Source organism: Corvus moneduloides, chromosome 6 (genome assembly GCF_009650955.1).
Source record: "Corvus moneduloides isolate bCorMon1 chromosome 6, bCorMon1.pri, whole genome shotgun sequence".
Classification (NCBI taxonomy): domain Eukaryota; kingdom Metazoa; phylum Chordata; class Aves; order Passeriformes; family Corvidae; genus Corvus; species Corvus moneduloides.
In genome coordinates this window covers 35,425,149-35,445,958 of record NC_045481.1, presented here as the reverse complement: position 1 = coordinate 35,445,958, position 20,810 = coordinate 35,425,149, and the positions used below count along the sequence as shown (strand labels likewise).

At 39.7% G+C, this 20,810-nt stretch overlaps 1 protein-coding gene across 2 annotated transcripts in view; it reads left to right on the top strand.

The window, feature by feature from the left end:
• Positions 1–20,810, top strand: part of MAP3K9 (mitogen-activated protein kinase kinase kinase 9) — a 63,079-nt gene that overhangs the window by 30,565 nt on the left and 11,704 nt on the right. For both annotated transcript variants that reach the window (XM_032113066.1, XM_032113065.1), the window contains 7 exons: positions 4,616–4,764; positions 8,193–8,368; positions 11,055–11,295; positions 12,430–12,552; positions 13,305–13,458; positions 18,965–19,077; positions 19,740–20,555. In XM_032113066.1, the coding sequence (XP_031968957.1) occupies positions 4,616–4,764; positions 8,193–8,368; positions 11,055–11,295; positions 12,430–12,552; positions 13,305–13,458; positions 18,965–19,077; positions 19,740–20,555 (1,772 nt within the window). The remainder of the gene's footprint in view (positions 1–4,615; positions 4,765–8,192; positions 8,369–11,054; positions 11,296–12,429; positions 12,553–13,304; positions 13,459–18,964; positions 19,078–19,739; positions 20,556–20,810) is intronic.

The following is a 20,810-nucleotide window of genomic DNA, read 5'->3' as shown; positions in this document are numbered from 1 at the left end:
TATGTGTTTGTATTTGCTTTGGATTTACAGGGGTAAAGTCGAAGCATGGATGTTGCAGCTTATTCAGTACTGTACTGTAAGCTAATGTTAGTAGGCATATAAATAAAATTTTCCTGTCATTTGACTGTTTAAATATATTTCTTGTTTGTTACACACTTCATTTTTTACTTGTGCTGCTTGAAAGATAGTCATATTGTCAGTACTATTGGTATCTGGAATATAAAGGCACCATACAACCTTCATCTGAGTTCTCTATGTTCCTCAATTTAGATGTTTTTAAGTTACATCTACTCTGAGACCAGTGAAATAATTGAGAATTTAATTTCCGTTTAGGAATGGAATACCAGCTCTAGCTAAAACCATCAGATTAGCAGATCAGGACATTTCAGGCATTCAGTGCTGGGTGTAGAAACTTCAGTCATTAGAATATTTTGTTTTAATCAGGTGTTGGTCAAGCACTTCCATCCACAACTGACCACTTGTAGGCTTCTGTAGTCTTCTGTGTGTAATGAAGCACTGGCAAGACTTTAGTACCTGGCAGATAAGTGCTGACTAGCAATATTAGCAGAAACTCACCTAGGAGAAGCACATGCAACTGATTGATGTGAAATGGGCAGGAGAGGTCATCTCTGGAGCTGCCAGTTCATTAACATGCAAAATGCCAGCTGTTAATAGCCATAAAAATGTGATAAAGTTTGGGTTGGTTTTTTTCTTAACAAAGGTAATGTTCTATTTTCTCTTGGAACTGGGATCTCCTTGTTGGGCTGATAATTCCTTCCTCATGGTAAGTGTTGAACCTGGAGAAATGGATAAGAGAAGCTTATGGCACAAATGCCATGGAACAGTACCAGTGAGAAAAAAAATAGTTGTTTTTTAAAAGTTCATAGACTAACAAGGGAGGTGGCAAAATCACATGTGAAATCCTGCAGACCTCCAGCCTCCCTCACCCTGAAAATCCAGTGTGTAGGATTGAACCTGATGTTAAATGGCTTAAGGGATTACTGGATCACTGAAAGATGGTTAATTATTCACACAAGTGTCAGTTGACTGGGATGCATGGGTTGTGTCACATGGTTCATTTCGTAATTGAAGTCCAAAAATTACTACTAGGTGCTGGAAAAATAAATGAACTTGATCACTTCTTCTTTCTCCTCACTGAGAATGAGTAGAGGCCCTTGTTTCTTTCTTTCTATGCCTTTTTTTTTTTGTAGAAGTCTTCTGGCTCTGGCTTTTTCCTTTGTACTTGCCAGTCTTCTGCTTGAGAGTTAATATAAAACACTGTGTTCAGCACCTCTCTTGGTGTTTATTCACTTGGGATTATTGTTCAAGTGCCACAAAGCAGTATTCCCTAGTTCTGTGGAAGCAGTATTCTCAGCAATGAGCTGTAGGTGTGGTGGCATTGAGCTTCGTCAGAAGCAAAATGACCTTTCCTGCAACATACACTTCTAGTGTCACATTAGAAGAAACACCAATCTGTCTATTCCTTTTTCCTTTAAAAATTACCCTGCAGAAGAAGTGCTTTGAGCACATCAGTAGTGATTTATCCAGTACTAGTGTTAAAGTAATAATACAACTCTTTGGTAGATTTTACTACCTTTTGCTATCAACAGTCATATCCAAACTGAAGAGTAACACGAATGATCAATCAGATTTAGACAGTTCAAATATACATTCAGCCCAGTTTTCATTTTCTTTGAGTGTTTTATAAATCCTAGAAGGCCAAAAAGAAAATGGGAACTCCTTAGACTCTTAATTTATTTTTTTTCAAATAATGCTCTTGAGACAGTAAGAAATAATAAATTATAATATCAAGAGTATGAATTACATAGGAAAAAAGCAAAAGATCGTGTAGGTCAAAAAATATTATATTCTGCTTAATAAAGTAAAATAGCTGTGTTAGCAGCAAAGGTTGGATCTTTAGTGACTAAAATCCAGTATCTAAGTGGGAAAAGTGCTGTTAAGGATGTCCATCTAAGGTTAGCAGCAGTTACAGTGAATGTTAAAGGTGTAGTGGAAGGGAGATTGCAAGAGTACAAGTTGTGATAATGTACTCCCAAAAGGATAGGGAAACGATTGATTTCAAACAAGAAAAGCTTAATATTTTAGCTTCAGACTGTTTCATGGAGCAGCTATTTAAGGAGCTTGTAGGAAGAGAAGCAATTTTTCATTCCATCTTCAAGTGTGCTTAGGAGGCCTTCAAGGTTGTATAGTATGACATGGTCTAAATATATGTAACTTAGATTTTATATCTTTGCAAGCACAATTAAGAAAAATTAATCCGTTACAGTAGTGTTTAATCTCAACATTACTGACCTTGGGAATTTTGTGTAAAAACAACAAAAGGGGAACACGCAACATGGATATCTTTTAAGGACACTGTTTAAGTTCTGAGTGAATGTATGGGAAAGCCTTTAGAAGAATGAAAAAGACAATGTGAAAAAGACTACTGAAAGACATATTTTTAAAAGCTCAATCTGTATCCAAATGAGGAAAATTATGCATGGACTTGAGCTCTGGCAAGTTGAACATAAAACAAAGAAGATAAAAGGGTTTTGAGGAAAATCTTCTTAAAAACTGAATCACTTGCTTTCAAATGCAGCACAGGTGAGAACCCTGCAGGAGAACATACAGTCCAGAGGAGAGCAAAATGTAAGAGTGCAAAGAAGATGAGGCTATACTAGAAAAAAACATCAGTGACTTGTGTCTGCTAGAATAGAGCAAAGAGAGGCATTTTAAGCTGAAAGTTTCTCTTTAAGGGAGTCAAGCCTGGAGGACATATGTTACTGAAGTAAAGTTCACACAGGTGTTAAAACTGACTGATAAAATGAGCAGTAACATTTCCTGAGATTTGCAGTAACACCCAAGATTTCTACAAGAACATGAGAGTCAGCTGAGTTAATGTCTGTGCTGTGTAATCTGTTGCTTAAAGCTGCTATAGTACCAGAGAAATGGAAGGCAGCAGGCATGGTGGCAGGTCTTAAAAGAGCTTCCTGAGGATTAGCAAGTGTGATTTTGAGTTCTTCTAAATGGTAGAAGCAGCCCTAAAGAGTAGGGAGCTGGTGGACATGTGAGCACAGCTGGGGAAGAGTCAGCTTTTGTAGAAGAAAATGTAATACCTTGTGAAAAGTGAAAATGCTTGAAGGAGATACTGACTGTGGATAAGTGGCGAGATTGCTTATACTATATTTGGATTTATAAAGACTTTAAGCAAAATCTTTCATCATAAGCTTTTAAATAAAGTAAATTGATGTGAGAAAGGATTGCAAGTATTTTTCTTGTCATTTAATCAGTTCTTAATTACTAGAGGAATAAATTAGTTTTCTTGGTGGGGAATTCTGTGTTCAACACAATCATAAGTGATTTGAAAAAAACAATAAATTGTTAGGTAGCATGGTTGATGATAACCAGGTTATTCAGGATAAGAAAGATTAATCTACTGCAGAGAGATGAGGAAAAGTTTTACTATAATGAACGATAAAATAGGTGGTAGTGGTAATAAATACAAAGTAGTACCCATGGGAGAATTTCATATGGGCTCTAAATTTCACTATTGTGGTTCAGTAAAAACACATTGGAGCTACTATGCATAACTTAGCTCATTTTATAAAGAGTGAGGCAACTGGCAAATGAAAATTTAATAGGAAAGAAAGAAAAGAAGCAATACTGCTTGTGCCTCTCCCCATATCTTTAAAACTTCGTGATTTTGCTCATTCTAACAGAAGATGTCAAGGTTAATGAAAGATATAAAATGCCTTGTGTTCAGGATAGTAACTAGATTAGGACTTATCTATATTAGGACTTGGGGGTCTGGAAAGAAGATGATTTAGGCAGGATGTGTAGGAGCCTGTGAAATCATGGATGGCAATAGAAGGAGCTAATAGGGAACATATGTTTACTCTTTCCTGTATTGAAAGAACTACAGGGAAGCCAATGAAATTACCAAGTGACAAGCTCAAAACACATACATGAAAGTATTTTTTGGCAATGCATCATTAAATTTGTGGAGTTCACTACCTCAAAATATAGTGGATGGTAAATGGGTTCAGAGGAAAGTAAGAGATCAATGGAAGAAAAAACTGTCAGGTCACTGAGTATGAAGGAGCAGTTTCTGTTTTGGGTTTCCTAGAAGCAGAAAAAATATTCTGAGGTTATGTTTTTCCTTATATACTTTGGGGGAGAACACTCCTGGAACTATTTCCATAACTTCGTAGGTAGTATTTTGTAGAACATCTTAAGAACAGCTTAATTCTGAAGAAGTATTTTTGACTTATTTTTAGAAATCACAAACTGCCAAACAAGCCTTCTTCATATTTTTGGGTGTTTTCAGAGCTTCTGTTTTGAAGCTAAATTGGAAGATTTACGGTTTTCAGATTATTCCCAGTTTTCAGAGAGGAAATTATTTTTGCCTAAAAGGTGAAAATGTCATCTTATTTCAGACTTACTAAAAAAAGCAGGCAAAATAAGGCAGATCACCAGCTTGGCAGTCATGATAAGCTTGTTCTGAAAACTGCAGTTTCTTTAGGGTACCAAACTCACAGATTCAGGTATCTTGTTGCTTAACAAAGACTGTGTTAAAGTCAAACACCTGTTCTCTTTTTTGTTTCCTTCCCGCTAGTTATGGTGTGCTGCTTTGGGAACTGCTAACGGGAGAGGTACCATTCCGAGGAATTGATGGTCTTGCAGTAGCATATGGTGTTGCCATGAATAAGCTTGCCCTTCCAATCCCTTCCACATGTCCTGAGCCTTTTGCCAAACTCATGGAAGGTAAGCCACCTGTGGCGTGAGTGTGGTTTGTGCTGTTTCTAGAGTGCTGTTGAGCATGGTCTCTTTGTGTTGGTTTTGTTACCTAAGAGCACAGATTTCTCCAGTGGCTTTATTCAATGCTGCAGGTTATTATGGGAGCCAGGCCTGGCTGGGTAGTGTGCTGTGACAGCCACTCTACTACCAGAGTAGTGGAAGCGATTTTTTTATCAACTGGCTTTATAGGAAAATGGGGGCTATTGCTGTCATCACTTAGCTTGTTTTCTAGTAGTTAAGATGCACCAACACCAAAACTTCACTTACTTTGGTCTAGTTTGAAGGCTTTAACTTATTTTCAAATTCATAGGTCGAACATCTTGCTAGGTAATGTCAGATTGGTTTGAAACAAAACTTTATCCTACTGATACTTCAGGGAGACGGTTTAAATGTGGCTTTGCCGTTCCAAAACAACCCATATTTTCAGTCAGATTGATGTGATTTCCTGCTTTGCCTGTGGAGGTAGTTAGTGCCCAAGGAGGGCTACAGAAATATAGGAGAAAATCTGAAAGAAGTATAGGAGTCAGTCATCAGAGCTACTGTGGTTATTAAAAAGGATTCTATGAGGTAGCTTTCAGGTGTGCTTATGTGACCTGGTCTTCTGGCCATTGCAACTACTTTCGTGTGTCCTGAGCTTCAGTTGTTTCTCCCTCCCTCTCTCCTGCCCTCTCTCTCTTCCTTACCTTCAGTACTTTTGTCAGTGTCCCTCTTCCCAAGGATTTCCAAGTGTTTATATAAACATTTTTATACCTATCTGGCAGAAAGGAAAACAGAGGTAAAGAGAAATCAAACTTGGTTTATAGTCTTGGTGAGCAAAGAATGAGTCTCAACATAGAACTGATACTCTGTGGCCTCTGGTGGTGCTTTCAGCCTCAGGAAAGGGGTATGAGTCATGAAAAAAATGTTTCTGATGGATTTCCCTGTTTTTGGAATACTTTTGCATTTCTCTGGTCTCTTCTTTAGGTTACAGGCTTCAGTCAAGGTAAAGTAAAAAATTTCATGTATGTTCTGCTAAAAAAGAAACATCCTACTGGATAGTAAACAGCAGTACAGTTGCAGGTAGAGTAGCTTGGAGGCAGTGTAAAGTGAGAAACTGCACCTGAGAGAGTTGATGGAACTACCAGCTCAGCGTTATGCTCAGGTAGTTTATTTTGACATGCTTCCCTAAAGCAAGGACTCTGGATTTCTTAACTATGAGTGAGTATTTAAAAATAATGCCCTCTATTGGGAAAGTTATGTAGAGGCATATGGCCAGGGCTTGAACCCAGCAGCACAGGGTTGAGCACCCACGTGGCTTTGGAACACTTGGCTTCTCCATGTGCAGGGCGAAGGCGAGAACAAAAAAACCCAATTACTTTCTGCCCCTTCACCAAAACTGTCTTTCAAAAGGCTGTTTCCCATCTCGGGTGAACTCTCGTTTCCCTAATGCTGCTTTTACTTTTGAATTACTGCCATGGTGGTCTTCACTGAGACAACAAAGCTGAACTTTTGCTTTTCACAGAAAAGAGTTATATGCTACAACTGTCCTCATTAGTGCAAATAATGGCTGATCTAGGCCTGGGAAAATAAAAGCCACGGGCCACCTGCTAGTTATCCTGTTCACTCATTCATGCATTTGGCTGGTTGCAGCATTTTGTTGTACTTTGGGTCATGTTTGCTTTGCCATGCTTAAAACCTGAGGTAAAGAGACAGGGATTATGGCACTGACAGTCCGGCTTTAACACCCATTGCTACTAATTGGCCAGCAGCAGGGGATCGTCAGAGCACTCTTTAACATCCTCAGTTCTCTAAAGAAGCAAATTGAAAGCTATAAACACAAATGCATTCCAGCTTGATACCCACAGTTTTGAAAACAAAGCTCCCAAATGCAAAATCTCAGTAACGCTAAAATCGAAGGAAAGACCTGCAGAGCCAAGCCTTGGCTGTTGCACAGGTTTTGTGAAGTGATATTTATTTTTAATTACAGCTGCCCCTTGGCGTACTTCAGTTCACAAAACTGATGAATGAATGTCTTTTAGGACATCACCAAATATTTTAAGAATGTTCCCTTTTTTCTGACTTCAAGGTCTAGAAAACTTTTAGAACGCTTTTATAACTCTTGTCTTGTGCTGCAGTAATGTGTGTCTTGTAAATCCAGTGACCATGCAGAGCAGTGCTGTATGATGAGAGAGACTCATGTGTTAGTTACTTCCATTCATACAGAAAAGGTGTGCTCCTTACAAATACATGTGAATGTTAAGTTTTTCTCTTTGGTTGCTCTGGAGTTTTGGCATGCAGGCACCTAGCAGTACAAAAGAGAGTAAGGACACTTGTTGAACAGGAGCCTGTGTAAGCGTAGGTACAGGACAACATAGAATGAGAAAGTGATGTTATCTGCTGGAGTAGAAATGAGGGGGAAGTAGGAGGGAGGACTGAATGAGTGTGAATTTCCTATTCAAAAGTGTTGTTAAATCAAACATATTGACATAATGGTTTGGGGGATTGTTTGTAGCTTGAGGGGTTACTTTGTATTATTTTCTGCTTCTGTTTTCAATGTTCAGTTCCCTTCGCTGTAAAACATTTCCTTTTGTACTGTTGCTCATTGAGTTGCCTTATGTGGTAAGATGGCTACCTTCAGTTCTGTGTTTTTAGAGCTCTGTAACTGGCTAAGTAATTGCATTAGATTGTAAATGAAATAAACTTGTTTATCTGTGGTTTTGCCTAAAAGCAAAAGAAAAAAGTCTGATTAATTTTCTCTCAAATAGTAAAAAAGGACCTGTAAAAACAGGAAAACTCTAAATGCACTATTTGATGTCATTATTTACTTAAATCTCTTATTTTCAGTCAAGTTATGCCCAGTTTGCTTTGCAGGAGAGGTTTTCTATTCTGAGAAAAGATTCATAATGACTCAGCTTAGTATTAGAGTTTGGCATTAGAAAAAAACCCTGATAGAGATCGTCCTGCTGCAGTATGGCTGTTAACTCTGCAGTGTAACTATGATAAAATAAGTGTTTGCAAGAATCCTGCATAGTATTTCTACTCTGTGAGCACATACGTGCATCTTAAAGCAAAATATTTAAGGAAATTATTTGTTATTTTTTAAAAATGCTGTAAGATGTAACCTTCTGTACCATGAATAAGCCTGTATTTTACTTGACATATTATTGCAATAGAACCCAGAGACCTAGATAATTAGGTAGTTCAAGATTTGAAGTTCTGTTGGATATTGTATAAACATGAAAGCATGAATTCCATACTTGACATTAGTCAGTGCAAGTGGGCAGTGGGAAAGATGGAGTAACACAGATGGTGTGTATGCCACTCTTAGCCACTGGGGATCAGTAAAGTACTATCCAGCCTCTCAGACCTCCATACTTAGAGATCCTTGACAGTTGCTTGTCTTTGTTCTGTTCTAGATTGCTGGAACCCTGACCCACACTCACGACCTTCCTTTGCCACTATCCTAGACCATCTTACTGCCATAGAAGAGTCTGGTTTTTTTGAAATGCCCAAAGATTCCTTCCACTCCCTGCAGGAAGACTGGAAACAAGAGATCCAAGAGATGTTTGATCAGCTCAGAGCCAAAGAAAAGGTAAGTAGAGAACAATGCTCCCTGCTTGTGCTCTCTGGATTGTAATTTCCCCATTTCGTGGTTCAAACAGGGATTATTGTTTAGTGCATCCCAGAGCTAATTTTGTCTGTGCTTTACTGGAGCTTGTATTAAGTCCGTGAATCAGTGACAGGTTATGATGCGCACAAGGGTAGAATCACAAGAAAATTAAATATCCATATCCTGAGCTGCTGCTCTTTCTAATATTGTAGTGAGCTTCCATTATACTCTGTGCAAATTGCTGTGATGAATTATCTTGATTGTTTAGTGCATTTGGTAACTGTCTCACTATTACCATCTTAATTGAGAAACCCAATGAAAGCTGTTAACAGGAGATGTAGGAGGGGTAGGTTCAGCATATATACTCTAGTAAACATTGCAGCTTTGGTTCTGCTGGGTTTGCGTTTTCAAGGTTTTGAGCACAACCAAAATGCATAGAGTTTAATAAACATGAGTGCTACCAGGGGAAGGATCCAGTAACTGCTATAACTGAAGTCCATCTGGGTAAATAGTAGGAAACAAAAATGCTAGCAGGAATAACAGGAATGGTGACCAACAGCCTTGAAGAGGAGATGTGAAAAAGCTGAAGTTTTCTTCTAGCATACTTGCAGAAAGCACAGCTCGGTGCATCTAATTTAAGGTCTTTACAGAGACTGTCTTTAGTTGTTGGTAAGAAAAACTGCAGCAAAATCACTAGCGTAATAATACATTTGTAAGTTCACATTCTCTTGCCTGAAAATAAACTCTTAATAAGCAACCACCTTGATTTGGGCTCAGAGGTTGGGTTTAGGAGGCAGAGAGAAGGAAAAGAAGACTTTGGATCAGAGGAAAGAAGTCAACTTCTATAACAATACTTAAAACATTTCTATTCACCTATTGTAGTAGCTTTTGGGAAAAATAAATTAGCTTATAGGCATTTCCTTGCTACTGTTGTCCCATGGCATAACTGTATTGGAACAGTTTTTGAAAACCAGAAACTTCAACAGACAAACAGTCAAACAATACTAATTACACTGCTCTCAGGCTGAGTACTGTATTCCTCTTTAGCAATGGAGAAATAATTTTATATGCTGTTCACCTATTGAGTAAAATGTGCCAAGTCTCCCCAGTGATGAGCCAGGTAACAATGACATTATTAAAAACATCTAAACTAAAATCTGTCTGATTATCTGTCTGAAGTTTAACTTTAATTCTTCAGTTTTTACCTTCTGCACTGGAATTGGCCAGCTGAAGAAAATTACTCTGAGTGCTGAATTCTTTTGTCCTTGGAAAGGAGCGCAGTGGGATTTTGGGATTTCAAGGACAGTTTCAGTTAATTTATTTTGTCAGCAAGGGATAGATTGAAAGGTTTGCCATATGCATCTTTGCCAGGACCATGTCGAGATGGCTTTTGAGTATCCCCAAGGAGGAAGGCTCCACAACCTCTCTGGGCAACCTGTGCTAGTGCTCAGTAATGCAGTAAAAAAGTGTTCACAGGGTGTCCCCTGTGTTTCAGTGTGTGCCCATTGCCTCTTGTTCTATCGCTGGGCACTGCTGAAGGAAGCCTGGCTTTATCTTTTTGCCACCCTTCCCTCAGGTTTTTATATGCACTGGTAAGATCCCCCTTCACTCCACCCAAGCCTTCTCTGTGCTAGGATGAACAGTCCCCTATCTCTCAGCCCTTTCTCGTAGGAGAGATGCTCCAGTCTCTTAATCAACCTTCATGGCCCTTCATTGGAATCTCTCTGTGTAGGAACCCAGAGTGCCGAGAATATTTCTCTGCCTGTTTTTAAGGGTTCTTACCCCCCTGAACAACACTGTTTTAACCTCCAACCTTGGAAAAAATTACCAACAATCAGACAACAACTAGAAAATACAGTGGTGTGAATTAGGTGATAGACTACTGTGTAAGATTGTCGCAGGGTGAAAAATTTAGAGGTTTTGGGCTTCTCTTTGTAGTAAATAGGTAAGAGTAAAAAATATCAAAATGGAAGATTGTTGTTGTTCTCTAAACCTTCTTCTCCTTCTTCTACTACTCCATGTTCTGCAGTAAAAGTAGTTTGGAATGACTGGATAGAGAATTCCGCAGTTCCTGCCCGTGTTACTGAATAATTGGTAGGAAAGTGAAAATAATATATGTTTTTAGTAACTATTGGTTAAAATATCTTTAAAAGCTGTGTAAATCTTGATAATTGAGCTCACTCCTGCTTTTCTGTCTTCTATGCTGTACCTGGGTCACACTAGTGGCTCCGTTCCTCTGATAAGACTTAATAAACAACTATCTGGAAGCATTGAAACTCCAGAAAAAGTCTCGCTTTTCTTTGAAACTCCTTGCAAGGACTTTCAGTAAATTCTCTCCCATCAGGAGGGACTTGATTTACGGCACAGTTCAGTGTCGCTCCGGTATGCCCATGTTTGTCTTGTACTGGAGAGCCTAGAATTTGACACAGGATTTCAGGTGTGGCTTCACAGGTGGTTATGTCTGATTTTTAATACTGGTATGAGGGGCCTTGAATGGCAAGCATTGAAGTCCTTGAGGAATGTTTTTGGCTCTCAGCTGAGCCTTTAACCAATGGTGTTAGCAGTTCTGTGAGCACAAGTCATTGTAGCTGTACCTTCAGAACAGGTAGTGTTAGTCTTAACCCACAGGTCACAAGGTAGCCTTTTGTTTCTACTTATCTCCCTGCAGGAGCTGCGCACATGGGAAGAAGAGCTGACTCGTGCTGCTGTTGAACAAAAGAACCATGAGGAGCTGCTACGAAGGCGGGAACAAGAGCTGGCAGAACGTGAGATTGACATCCTGGAAAGGGAGCTCAACATTATCATCCACCAGCTGTGTCAGGAGAAGCCTCGGGTCAAGAAACGCATGGGGAAGTTCAAGAGGAACCGGCTCAAGTTAAAGGACGGCAATCATATCAGCTTGCCTTCAGGTTGGTGCTGTGTCAGGCTGTGCCAGGTGAAGTGGGAGCAACCTGTAGATTTGAGAGTTCCTTACGAGTGACCCTTACGCATTAGAAAGGATTTGATGGACTTTGGGAAAAACATACCTCGTCAGGATCAATAAACTAAGTTTAATGCTCTTGTGGCTAGCATTGCCCAAAGTCCCAAGGTGAAGGCCAGAAGCAAATTTGAGATGTTACATGTTTGTTAGTCATTGGCTGTATATGGTTTATTGTAAAAATGTGGTTGCAGTTTAACATGTTAATACGCAAAATAATCAGCTTTTTAAAGGAAGTACATAGAAAATGATGGAGGTTCATGCTCTGGGAATATTTTACATAATGCTGCAGGAGAAACTGTAATCTACTGGATTTTTTTGGTGTAGGAATCTAAAAATTACCAAAAATACATTGATAACTGTGAGACTACAGTACCTAGATTGTTAATTCATACATGAACTCCTATTAACGTGCAAGTGACTTCCAATACCACCCTTCTGGAAGAAATGTTAAATATTAGTAAGGTGTTGACGAAGTCACTCTTGAGAGTGAAGATGATGTGCAGAAATACTGAATTCTTAGCATTTCTACTGCAGATCCTTTGTGCACATTTAAATTTGTAGAAAACAAAAAGCGTGGGGTTTGTAAATCACATAGTGTTCGTCATTACATCAGGGATGATGACTTGCACTATATTCTTTTTTTTCTGGGAGACACTGGCTGTTCAGAAGAGAAACTATGATAAAATTTGTATGTTACTTATGCCTTTCTTTTGGTCTGCAAATGCCTATTTTTGGTGGTGCTTAATAAACTAAAAGGTAGGGTGCATGGATTTATACAGGGATGTACTTTGGCATGTCAGTCAACACAAGGTCTGTGTGTGTATGTGTTTCACACATACACTGAGAAGATACATTTTCAGGGCTGAGTGCACATCTTTGTTCTGAATTCTGTGTGTACAATGGGCAAATAGCAATTAGCTGTAAAACTTCACTTCTACATAGATCTACATGTGCTCTTTGAAAGTTACCGTAATTTTTTTTTTCTTACATTAAAAAAAAAAAAAAAAAAGATAATTTTAACTGTGTCTTTCTGCTTTTATTTTTTTTTTCTTTTTCTAAACAGATTTTCAGCATAAATTCACTGTGCAGGCTTCTCCAACAATGGACAAAAGGAAAAGCTTAATCAGTAGCTGCTCCAGCCCTCCTGCAAGTCCTACCATTATTCCCAGACTCAGGGCCATACAGTGTAAGGAGCTCAATGTAGTATTGAATTTGGGGAATGTGCAGTCTATCAGTGTGGTAAGATGCCAAGATTCCATACCTAGGACAGGACTGTTAAGGAAAGTACCTAAAATGTTTGCCTTGTGCCTTGTATGTATGCATTTAGAGAGACAAATGGAGTGTCTTGGTGATGGGGGCAGTATCACCTCCTTTGGAGCCAAAACCATACTTGCCCATGTTCTTGAAATACTGCTGTTTTTATAGAAAATATGTTCCTTAGGTGTACGAGTTAATTTTTAAAAATACTAATTTGCAGAGTAGATCTGTGAAACATCGCTATAGTGTATTAAGTGACTGTTTTAAGGAAATAAGAACAGGGGCACTTGTCATGCAAACAGTGTTCCCATTATAACACAGGATTAGGCAGACATACATGTATTAGAATTATGAAAGTCATGTTAACTAATGTGTAGTGTTTGTAATGGATAGCACTGCACTTGTGCATTTGGTTTCAAACTGGTGGTTCTAAAGAGAAAACTAGTGATGGAATAAAGCTGGAGAGGCTACCTATACTTGAAAGGATTAGGTAATGCTTTTATTTGGCATTTGGTTGTTAGATCTGTGTTGATAAATGGTCAGAATTATGGCAAAATCACTTTTGTTACTATTCCTGCTCTGGTCTATGTTTTATTCTTTATGTTGCCGTGGAACCAATTATTTTTAATTTTTGTATCTGTTTTTCTTTCCCATTTTCCACTGTTCTTTCCACTTATGAAGTGACACCTGCTGAAAGCAGTAAAACGTGGGGACGAAGCTCAGTCCTTCCAAAGGAGGAAGGAGAGGAAGAAGAGAAGAGAGGCCAGAAGAAAAAGGGACGCACTTGGGGACCAAGCTCACTTTGTCACAAGGAGCTAGGTGCAGGAGAAGAGGGGTAAGAGAGGGCCTGGAGGCAACTCGTGTCCAGGTTCTAAAACTGGTCATGAGCTGGCTCACAGGAGATTTGCCTATCTGCTTGCAAACACTTTTCTGCTTCCAAACTTATTTCCTGTACCAGAGATGTTAGAGATTCAGAACAGTTTAGAAAACTGCATTCAGTTCCTTTGCTAGTGACTGATGTTTCACTGTCTGCTATTAAGTTATTAGGTGTATTTGTAAGCAGTTGGACTTCTTAGCTGTACAAAACTCTCTCTAGTAGGTTTTCTCTGTTTTAAGGCTCAGCTTTCTGCAATTTTGTGTCATATCTGAAACTGCTTCTCTCTTAAAATTCTCAGATATGCTTTTTCTTGTCTTAGATGCTATTATATAAAAAAGTATCTGATAAAGCCAAGCAAATATCTTCTCTTCAGTCTTTTGAAAAGGACATGTACCTTGAGTGAATCAATCCTGAAAGTGATTTTTGCAGAGATACAGGTTGTACCTCTGTTTCTATAGGTTATCGTTCTGTGGCATCTTTTTTTTTTCTTTGTGTGTGTGAATTATTTATACCAGGACTCCGGTGAATCATTGCTGGAATGCTGCTTTAAACATAGGACTTTTTGGCCTTCTAAAAGATTTTGAATGCTTGGTAATTTTTAGTGGAGTTTGAGCATCTTCCCTCTGATAAATTGGTGGTTTGACTCTTGCCGTATTTTTTAGCAGGGAAAATAAAATAGCTGGTTATAATCTTTATCTTTACTATTGTGTGTTCAGGTGTGAAATGCCTGAAAAATTGATGTTTGCATAGTGCATCACTATTGTTACCCTCTGCAAGAGGGCCTGGATCTATTAAAATATGTTCTCTCTCTAAGGTGCTCAAGACATGTTGACAGGACAATATGGCAGAAGCTTCTTTGACTGCTGCCTATGCTTTACCTATCCTACAAATGAACGATAGCATTCTACAGAATTAAAACAGATGTCACGCTTGACAATCATCAATTATGTAGAAAGGCAGGAGATCACTGAAGCTGGAAAAAACCACTTCTACCTTGAAATCATGTTAGAATTCTGGGAATAGGGCTCTTCTGTTTTCTGTTAATTACTGTACAGTCTGAAGCACCGACTGCTTTTGGACACAGACAGCTGGAATGGAGTTGCTTGCAAACTGTGGTTCTGTTCTCTCTACAACTGAGATGTTCTGTAGTATTCAGAATCTTTCCTAGGGAGACTCGATACAGATACACATTTTGCAGAGTGTCTGAAACACGAGAGTGTTGCTGAGAGAGCAGTATGGCTAACATACAGTGAACCACTCCTTGCTGAGATCGTGCCAGACTGCAGACTTTAATTAAAAAGGAGCAGAGTTGCTCCCTTTAAAGACTCAAAAGTTAGTTCTTGCTATTTTTAAGTATTTTTTAATTCTTATTTTACAGGGTAAGGAGATAAAATTTCATTGCATGTTTAAGGTTGGAAAAGACCTTTGAGTCCAACCATTAACGTAGCCTCCATCATGTTTGCCAGTAAACCATATTCCCAAGTACCACATCCACACACTTTTTGAACACTTCCAGGGATGGTAATTCCACTGCTTTCCTGGGCAGCCTATTCCAATGCCTGGCCAGCCTTTCACTGAAGAAATTTCTCCCAATAATTAATCTAAACCTCTCCTGGTGCAAGTTGAGGGCATTTTCTCTTGTCCTGTTACTTGTTGCTTGGGAGAAGAAGCCAACCCCCACCTGGCTACAGCCTCATTTCAGGTGTTTGTAGACAGTGATAAGATCTCCCCCAGCTTCCTTTTCTGCAGGCTAAACAACCCCAGCTCCCTCAGCTGCTCCTTGTATGACTTTCTAGACACTTCCGCAGCTCCACTGCCCTTCTCTGGGCATGCTCCAGCTCTTCAGTGTTTTCTTGTAGTGAGGGGCCCAGAACTGAACACAGGATTCGAGGTGCGGCCTCACCAGCACTGAGTACAGGAGAACAATCACTTCCCTAGTCTTGCCAGGATGCCTTTGGCTTTCTTGGCTACCTGGGCTCACTGCTGGCTCATGTTCAACTGCCTGTTGACGAACATCCCCAGATCCTTTTCCACCAAGCAGCTTTCCAGCCATTCATCCTCAAGCCTGTAGAATTGCATGGAGTTGTTGTGACCGAAGTCAACAGAACAGAACCCAACACTTCATGTTATTGTACCTTATACAGTTGGCCTTGATTCATCATTGATGCAGCCTGTCCAGATCCCTCTGCAGAGCCTTCCTGCCCTCCAGCAGATCAACACTCCCACCCAACTTAATGTCACTGCAAACTAACTGAGGGTGCCCTTGATCCCCTCATCCAGGACATAGATAAAGATATTAAACAGGGCTGACCCAAATACTGAACCCTCGGAAAATTGGGGTAAAGTGAAGAGCTCATCTTAGGATAGCGAGGTCCAGTTCAAGTGTTCTCCATAATGCTGTTCTGGTAGCAGAAGTGCTGCTGTTACTGCTGCTTATCGGACTTTGAGATCCAGGGAACTTTTATCTTCATAATTTTTATCACTTTCCATGTATTCCTCACAGGAGATAATTCCAAGTTTATGCAAGAATAGCATTGTGAAAATTGCAGTGGCCTATAATTAACATCAAGTAAAGGCAGTCATGAAAAGATGATACAGTGATTATTCACACTTCTCCATTTATCTTTGAACATAAAGAATATGCACAGCAGCTGAAGGGAGTTGTGCTGAATTGCAGAGACTGGATGAAGCTTTTTGTTGGACTAGTTCTGTGACAGTTCACTTGTGATCTTACAGTATATTCTGAAAGATATACTGTGAAGTTTTAATTGTCTTTAAACTTGGCAGTGATTAGTCACAGACTTACTATGGCACAGGTGATGGTCACCCTGCTTTTTGCACAGGTTACTAATTTTACGGAAGGTGACAGTGGATGTGACTTAAAATGCTTTAGCAGTTACCTCTTAAAATCTGCAAGCTAAGTAGGCAACAGACTTTTTTTATTCACAGCAGTACTAATGCCTTAACATGGTATTACAGAACGCTATTAAGACATTAGAGATGCTGTCTTAGAGTTGTAGGGAAGTTTTTTGCAATTTGCTGAGCAAATAAACCTTGTCATCTTACCATTCCTACAAAGAGGTGCCTTTGACTTCCTAGTAGAAAAAGGCAACAGAAAAGTCACTCAATCATAATACAGCAAAGTAAGTAACAACCTTCTGGTTAGTTAATCTAAATAGATTATAGGCGAGAAGTTTTTAGGTTCCTGAATTGTTATGTTGGTGATTGAAATACAGTGTAAGTGCTAGTGCTTTCAAATCATTCCAGTTCCTCTTTCCTTAGGGCACTGACAGACTCTAGTAGGAACATTCTCTTAAGTCAGCATGTTTTGAATTGTTTTCAAATGCACGCCACTGCCTAATTAAGATGATGTGCAGGAATCTTCTGGACAGGTCTTTGAGGTCTGCTTGTAATTTGAGGGAAAAAAGAAGGAGCAAAAAATAAAAGGGAAGGATGAAAATTTTATAACCTTAAGGCAAACATAGCAGGCCTTGAAATTATTCTGGTAGCTATTTATCTTCCTGTTCAGATTGAGCTGCACTTTGACAGTAACAGCAAATCTTCAGTCTGTTCTTTGCAAGGGAAGATTGCCCTGAGAAGTCATGAGGAAGCAAACTAAGTTGAGTATGTGTTTTCCCAGCTCTCTGGAAATCTCACCTTCCTCAGTAGTTCTCTACCCATATTGTAAGAGCTTTGAGATTCAGTTTTGGAGGTGTTCACACTGTTAACGTGGTTCATCTTCACTCACCAGCTTCCCTTAATATGCATCTCTGTTTATAGTATGTATCCTAGGTAGGCATGTTGTACACCTGGGTTATTTAGATCTAATATATGCTATTGGCGTGTTGTGTTACACAGCTGAGTATGCTGTGGAGGGAGTAAATCAGAACAGACCCACACACTGATTTGCATGTCTGTTATAAAACCCTATGGTTGTTTGTCTTGACAAATAGGGTTCAGTGCTGTGTTGTCTGGATTCAAGATCACAGCAGGGTACTGCATGTGCCAGAATGGTTAATGAGGATGGACTTTCGGGGCAGTTGAGAACTGCACAGGATACTTTTATTGTAATGTCTGTACCACAGTCATCAACGAAATGATCATGTGCTGAATCAAGTTTAGATCCTGTGGCCTTGCTATTGCTGCAGTATAGTTTGGTGACAAGTAGAGCATCTCAATTGGGTAGAGAGCAGAGGAAAAACTCATACCAAGGCAAAAAAATACCCCAGTATAATAACATTTTTAAATCATGGAATGGAAGCTGTCTTAGAAATGCAGAGTGATGGTGGTGGAAAATAAGAATCATGAGAGGTAACTTATATATGCTTGTATTTCCCTTTCTCTTTAAGGGAATGATGGTAATGAATTACATGTCTTACCAAAAAACAATGCAAGCTAGTAATGGAGCTGGAAGAGAGCTTATCTCTGAGTTTTCTGTTCTTTTGGTAACAAGTCGATGCTTTTGTGTTTCCAGTTGAGATCAGTCAATCTGCAGATCTTTTTATTCCTTCCATGTAATTTCTGCCTATCCTAAGTGTGTGTGGCTTTTCATCAGCACTCTAATGTTTCATGTTTGTGGAGAAAGGCACCAAATTTTCCAGTTCGGACTATGTTGATAAATGAATAATAAAACTTTGAATATTGATACATCAGGAAGTTGTGCTGCTAACCAAAGTTCTTGACATACATGTCTGATGTCATGAAACTAGTGCAGGATGATGGTAATGAAAACCTTTGAATAGGGATTACTAATAAGTTCAGGAGCCTGGTGACATATATTCAGACACAGGTCAAACTAGGGATTTGGGTTTGGGTTCTTCTCTTGGGCTTTGTTTAAGTAAAAGAAACAATGACATGATTTATAAGTTTAGTTGCCTTTTTTCTGTAATCTAGAACTTGTGCTTTTAACTATCTGTACTTCAATACAGTGTTTCCTCTACAGGAAAAATATTGGGGTTTATAATATAGACACACAGCTTTGCTGTTACAGTGACTTTAGCTTATTAGTGAGTGATGTTTGAATTCATTGTTCATTTGTGTTTCACATGGAAACATTTTTGGAGGTATTTTCCCCTCTCCTTGCTGAGCAATTTATTCTTTACCTGCCATGGTAAGATTGATTGCAAAAGAAATCAAGATGCCTTGATTTAAAAAGAAAATGTTTCATCTGATTTTTGTAGTGGAGCCTTCTATTATTCTGCTTTCATAGCTCGTTAGTTATCAGCAGAGGCCTTTTGACTGCTACAGTGTAACAAATGAAGGAGGGACCTTTTGACTTTTTTTTTTCTCTATTTTAAGGTGCTGTAAAGATGTCAGCAAATTTCTTGCTGTGGGAGGACTTCAGATCTGTGTAGTTGAGATGGATACATGCATACCCTAAGTAGATCAATAGGGAGTATATGAGGGGAAAATGGAAACTGGTTGTGAGCATGGTACATTTTCTCATATCCTTCTACTATTTCAGTCTGAAAGCTCTGGTAGAAGGATGCAAGCAGTGGTCATCCAGTGCACCGAATCTTGGGAAGATCCAGAGAACTGCACCTGCTTTTCCAGGATTCACCAGCTTAGCAGAGATGGGTAAAGGAATTCCCTGAACTTGGTACTCTCATCCCCACTTCCATTCACATTTGAATGAACCTCTTTCCTGACCTTCTCCTGGTACCTTACAGTAATGTTTTCATTTTGTTTGGTATGTGGTTTTCTTTTATTCTTTGTCAAGTGTCCACTTTCTCCTTCTGGGTTTTCTTCTTGTTCACCTCACTGCTTGTGCTTCTCCCTCTGTCAAGCTAACAAGCTTAATTCTCCCCTAGCTCCATGCTGTCTCTCAGCTCATTTCCTGTATAATGATATTTACATGTGCAGCATGCTTACACCTTCACTTGCAAGGAGCAATCCTTAAAATTCTCCTACCTTTTGGTCCTGACTCACAAACACATAAATTTACTCTAGAAGTAACTGAGGTGTAGGTTGCTTTTGAAATGCTGTTCTGCAATTAATCCCGAGTGGGTGAATGCTTCACTAATTTCTTTCACTTTGATAGTGTTTCCAGTTACTTGTCTCAGCCTATCTGCTTTGGAAACAATAGCCTGTGAGTATTTGGGAGTTGATGAATGATGTTTGTGATGAGAGCAGTTGCATCTTTTGAGGAGAAGCTTATTTTGAAGTATATCTGTGAGACAATTAAATTTGCCAGTGAAAATGTTACATTGATACAAAGTCTATTTTCATTTGCTTTCCAGATGATGAGGACAGTGAATGTTTTAATGGAGAGGGCAAAGTGCACCCTTCACCTGTGCACAATCAGTCATACCTCTGCATCCCATTTCAGAAGAATGAAGAGTGGGATGGCCCTTCTAGTGATGCCAATGAGGAGTCCACCCCTGTTAACTCTGCTACGAGTACCCCACAGCTGACACCCACCAACAGCCTCAAACGTAGCGGCTCCCACCACAAGCGATGTGAGGTTGCATTGCTTGGCTGTGGAGCAGTGCTGGCGGCTGCAGGCCTGGGTTTTGATCTCTTAGAAGCAGGGAAGTGTCAGCTGCTGATTGAGGAAGAGCCAGAGGTGCCCAAAGAAGAGAAGAAGAAGCGTGACAGCATTTTTCAGCGAGCTGGACGCCCACGCAGGAGCACTAGTCCACCTTCCCGGAAGATCTTCAAGAAGGAAGATCCCCTGTTGTTGCTAGGCGAGCCATCCACATCCCTCACCCTTCTTTCCCTGTCTTCCATTTCCGAATGTAATTCCACCCGGTCCCTGCTGCGCTCAGACAGTGATGAGATTGTGGTTTATGAGATGCCTGTCAGCCCAGTGACAGTCAGGGCTCCCTTGCCAGCCATTACAAACCCACTGGTCAATGTCCAGATCGAGAGGTTCAAACAGGACCCCAACCAGTCCTTGACTCCCACACACGTGACGGTCTCTTCCCACACCCAGCAAGGTGGACACAGGCGCACACCTTCTGATGGGGCCATCAAAGGGGGTGGACTGGTTGTCAATGGGTGCCCAACCAGTGGATGCCCTTCTGGTAGCTGTTTAACTGGAGCACTGGGAGCAGGTAGGTTTTCAGCCATCTTCCTTTTCCTCTTCAGAATAAAGACAGAAGCAGTATAATTACTTGTTGCTTATACATTCGTTGAGATGACCAGCCCACAAGAATTGCTTGTGGAGGCCATCTTTACACAAATAGCTAACAGAATAATGCAGTAATGGTTTCAGTTCCAGCATGTCTACACTAAAGAACTCTCTCTGCCCCCCCCATGCTGTGAGGCAGAGCATAATATTGTTTCTTAGACAAAAATGGTACCAATTT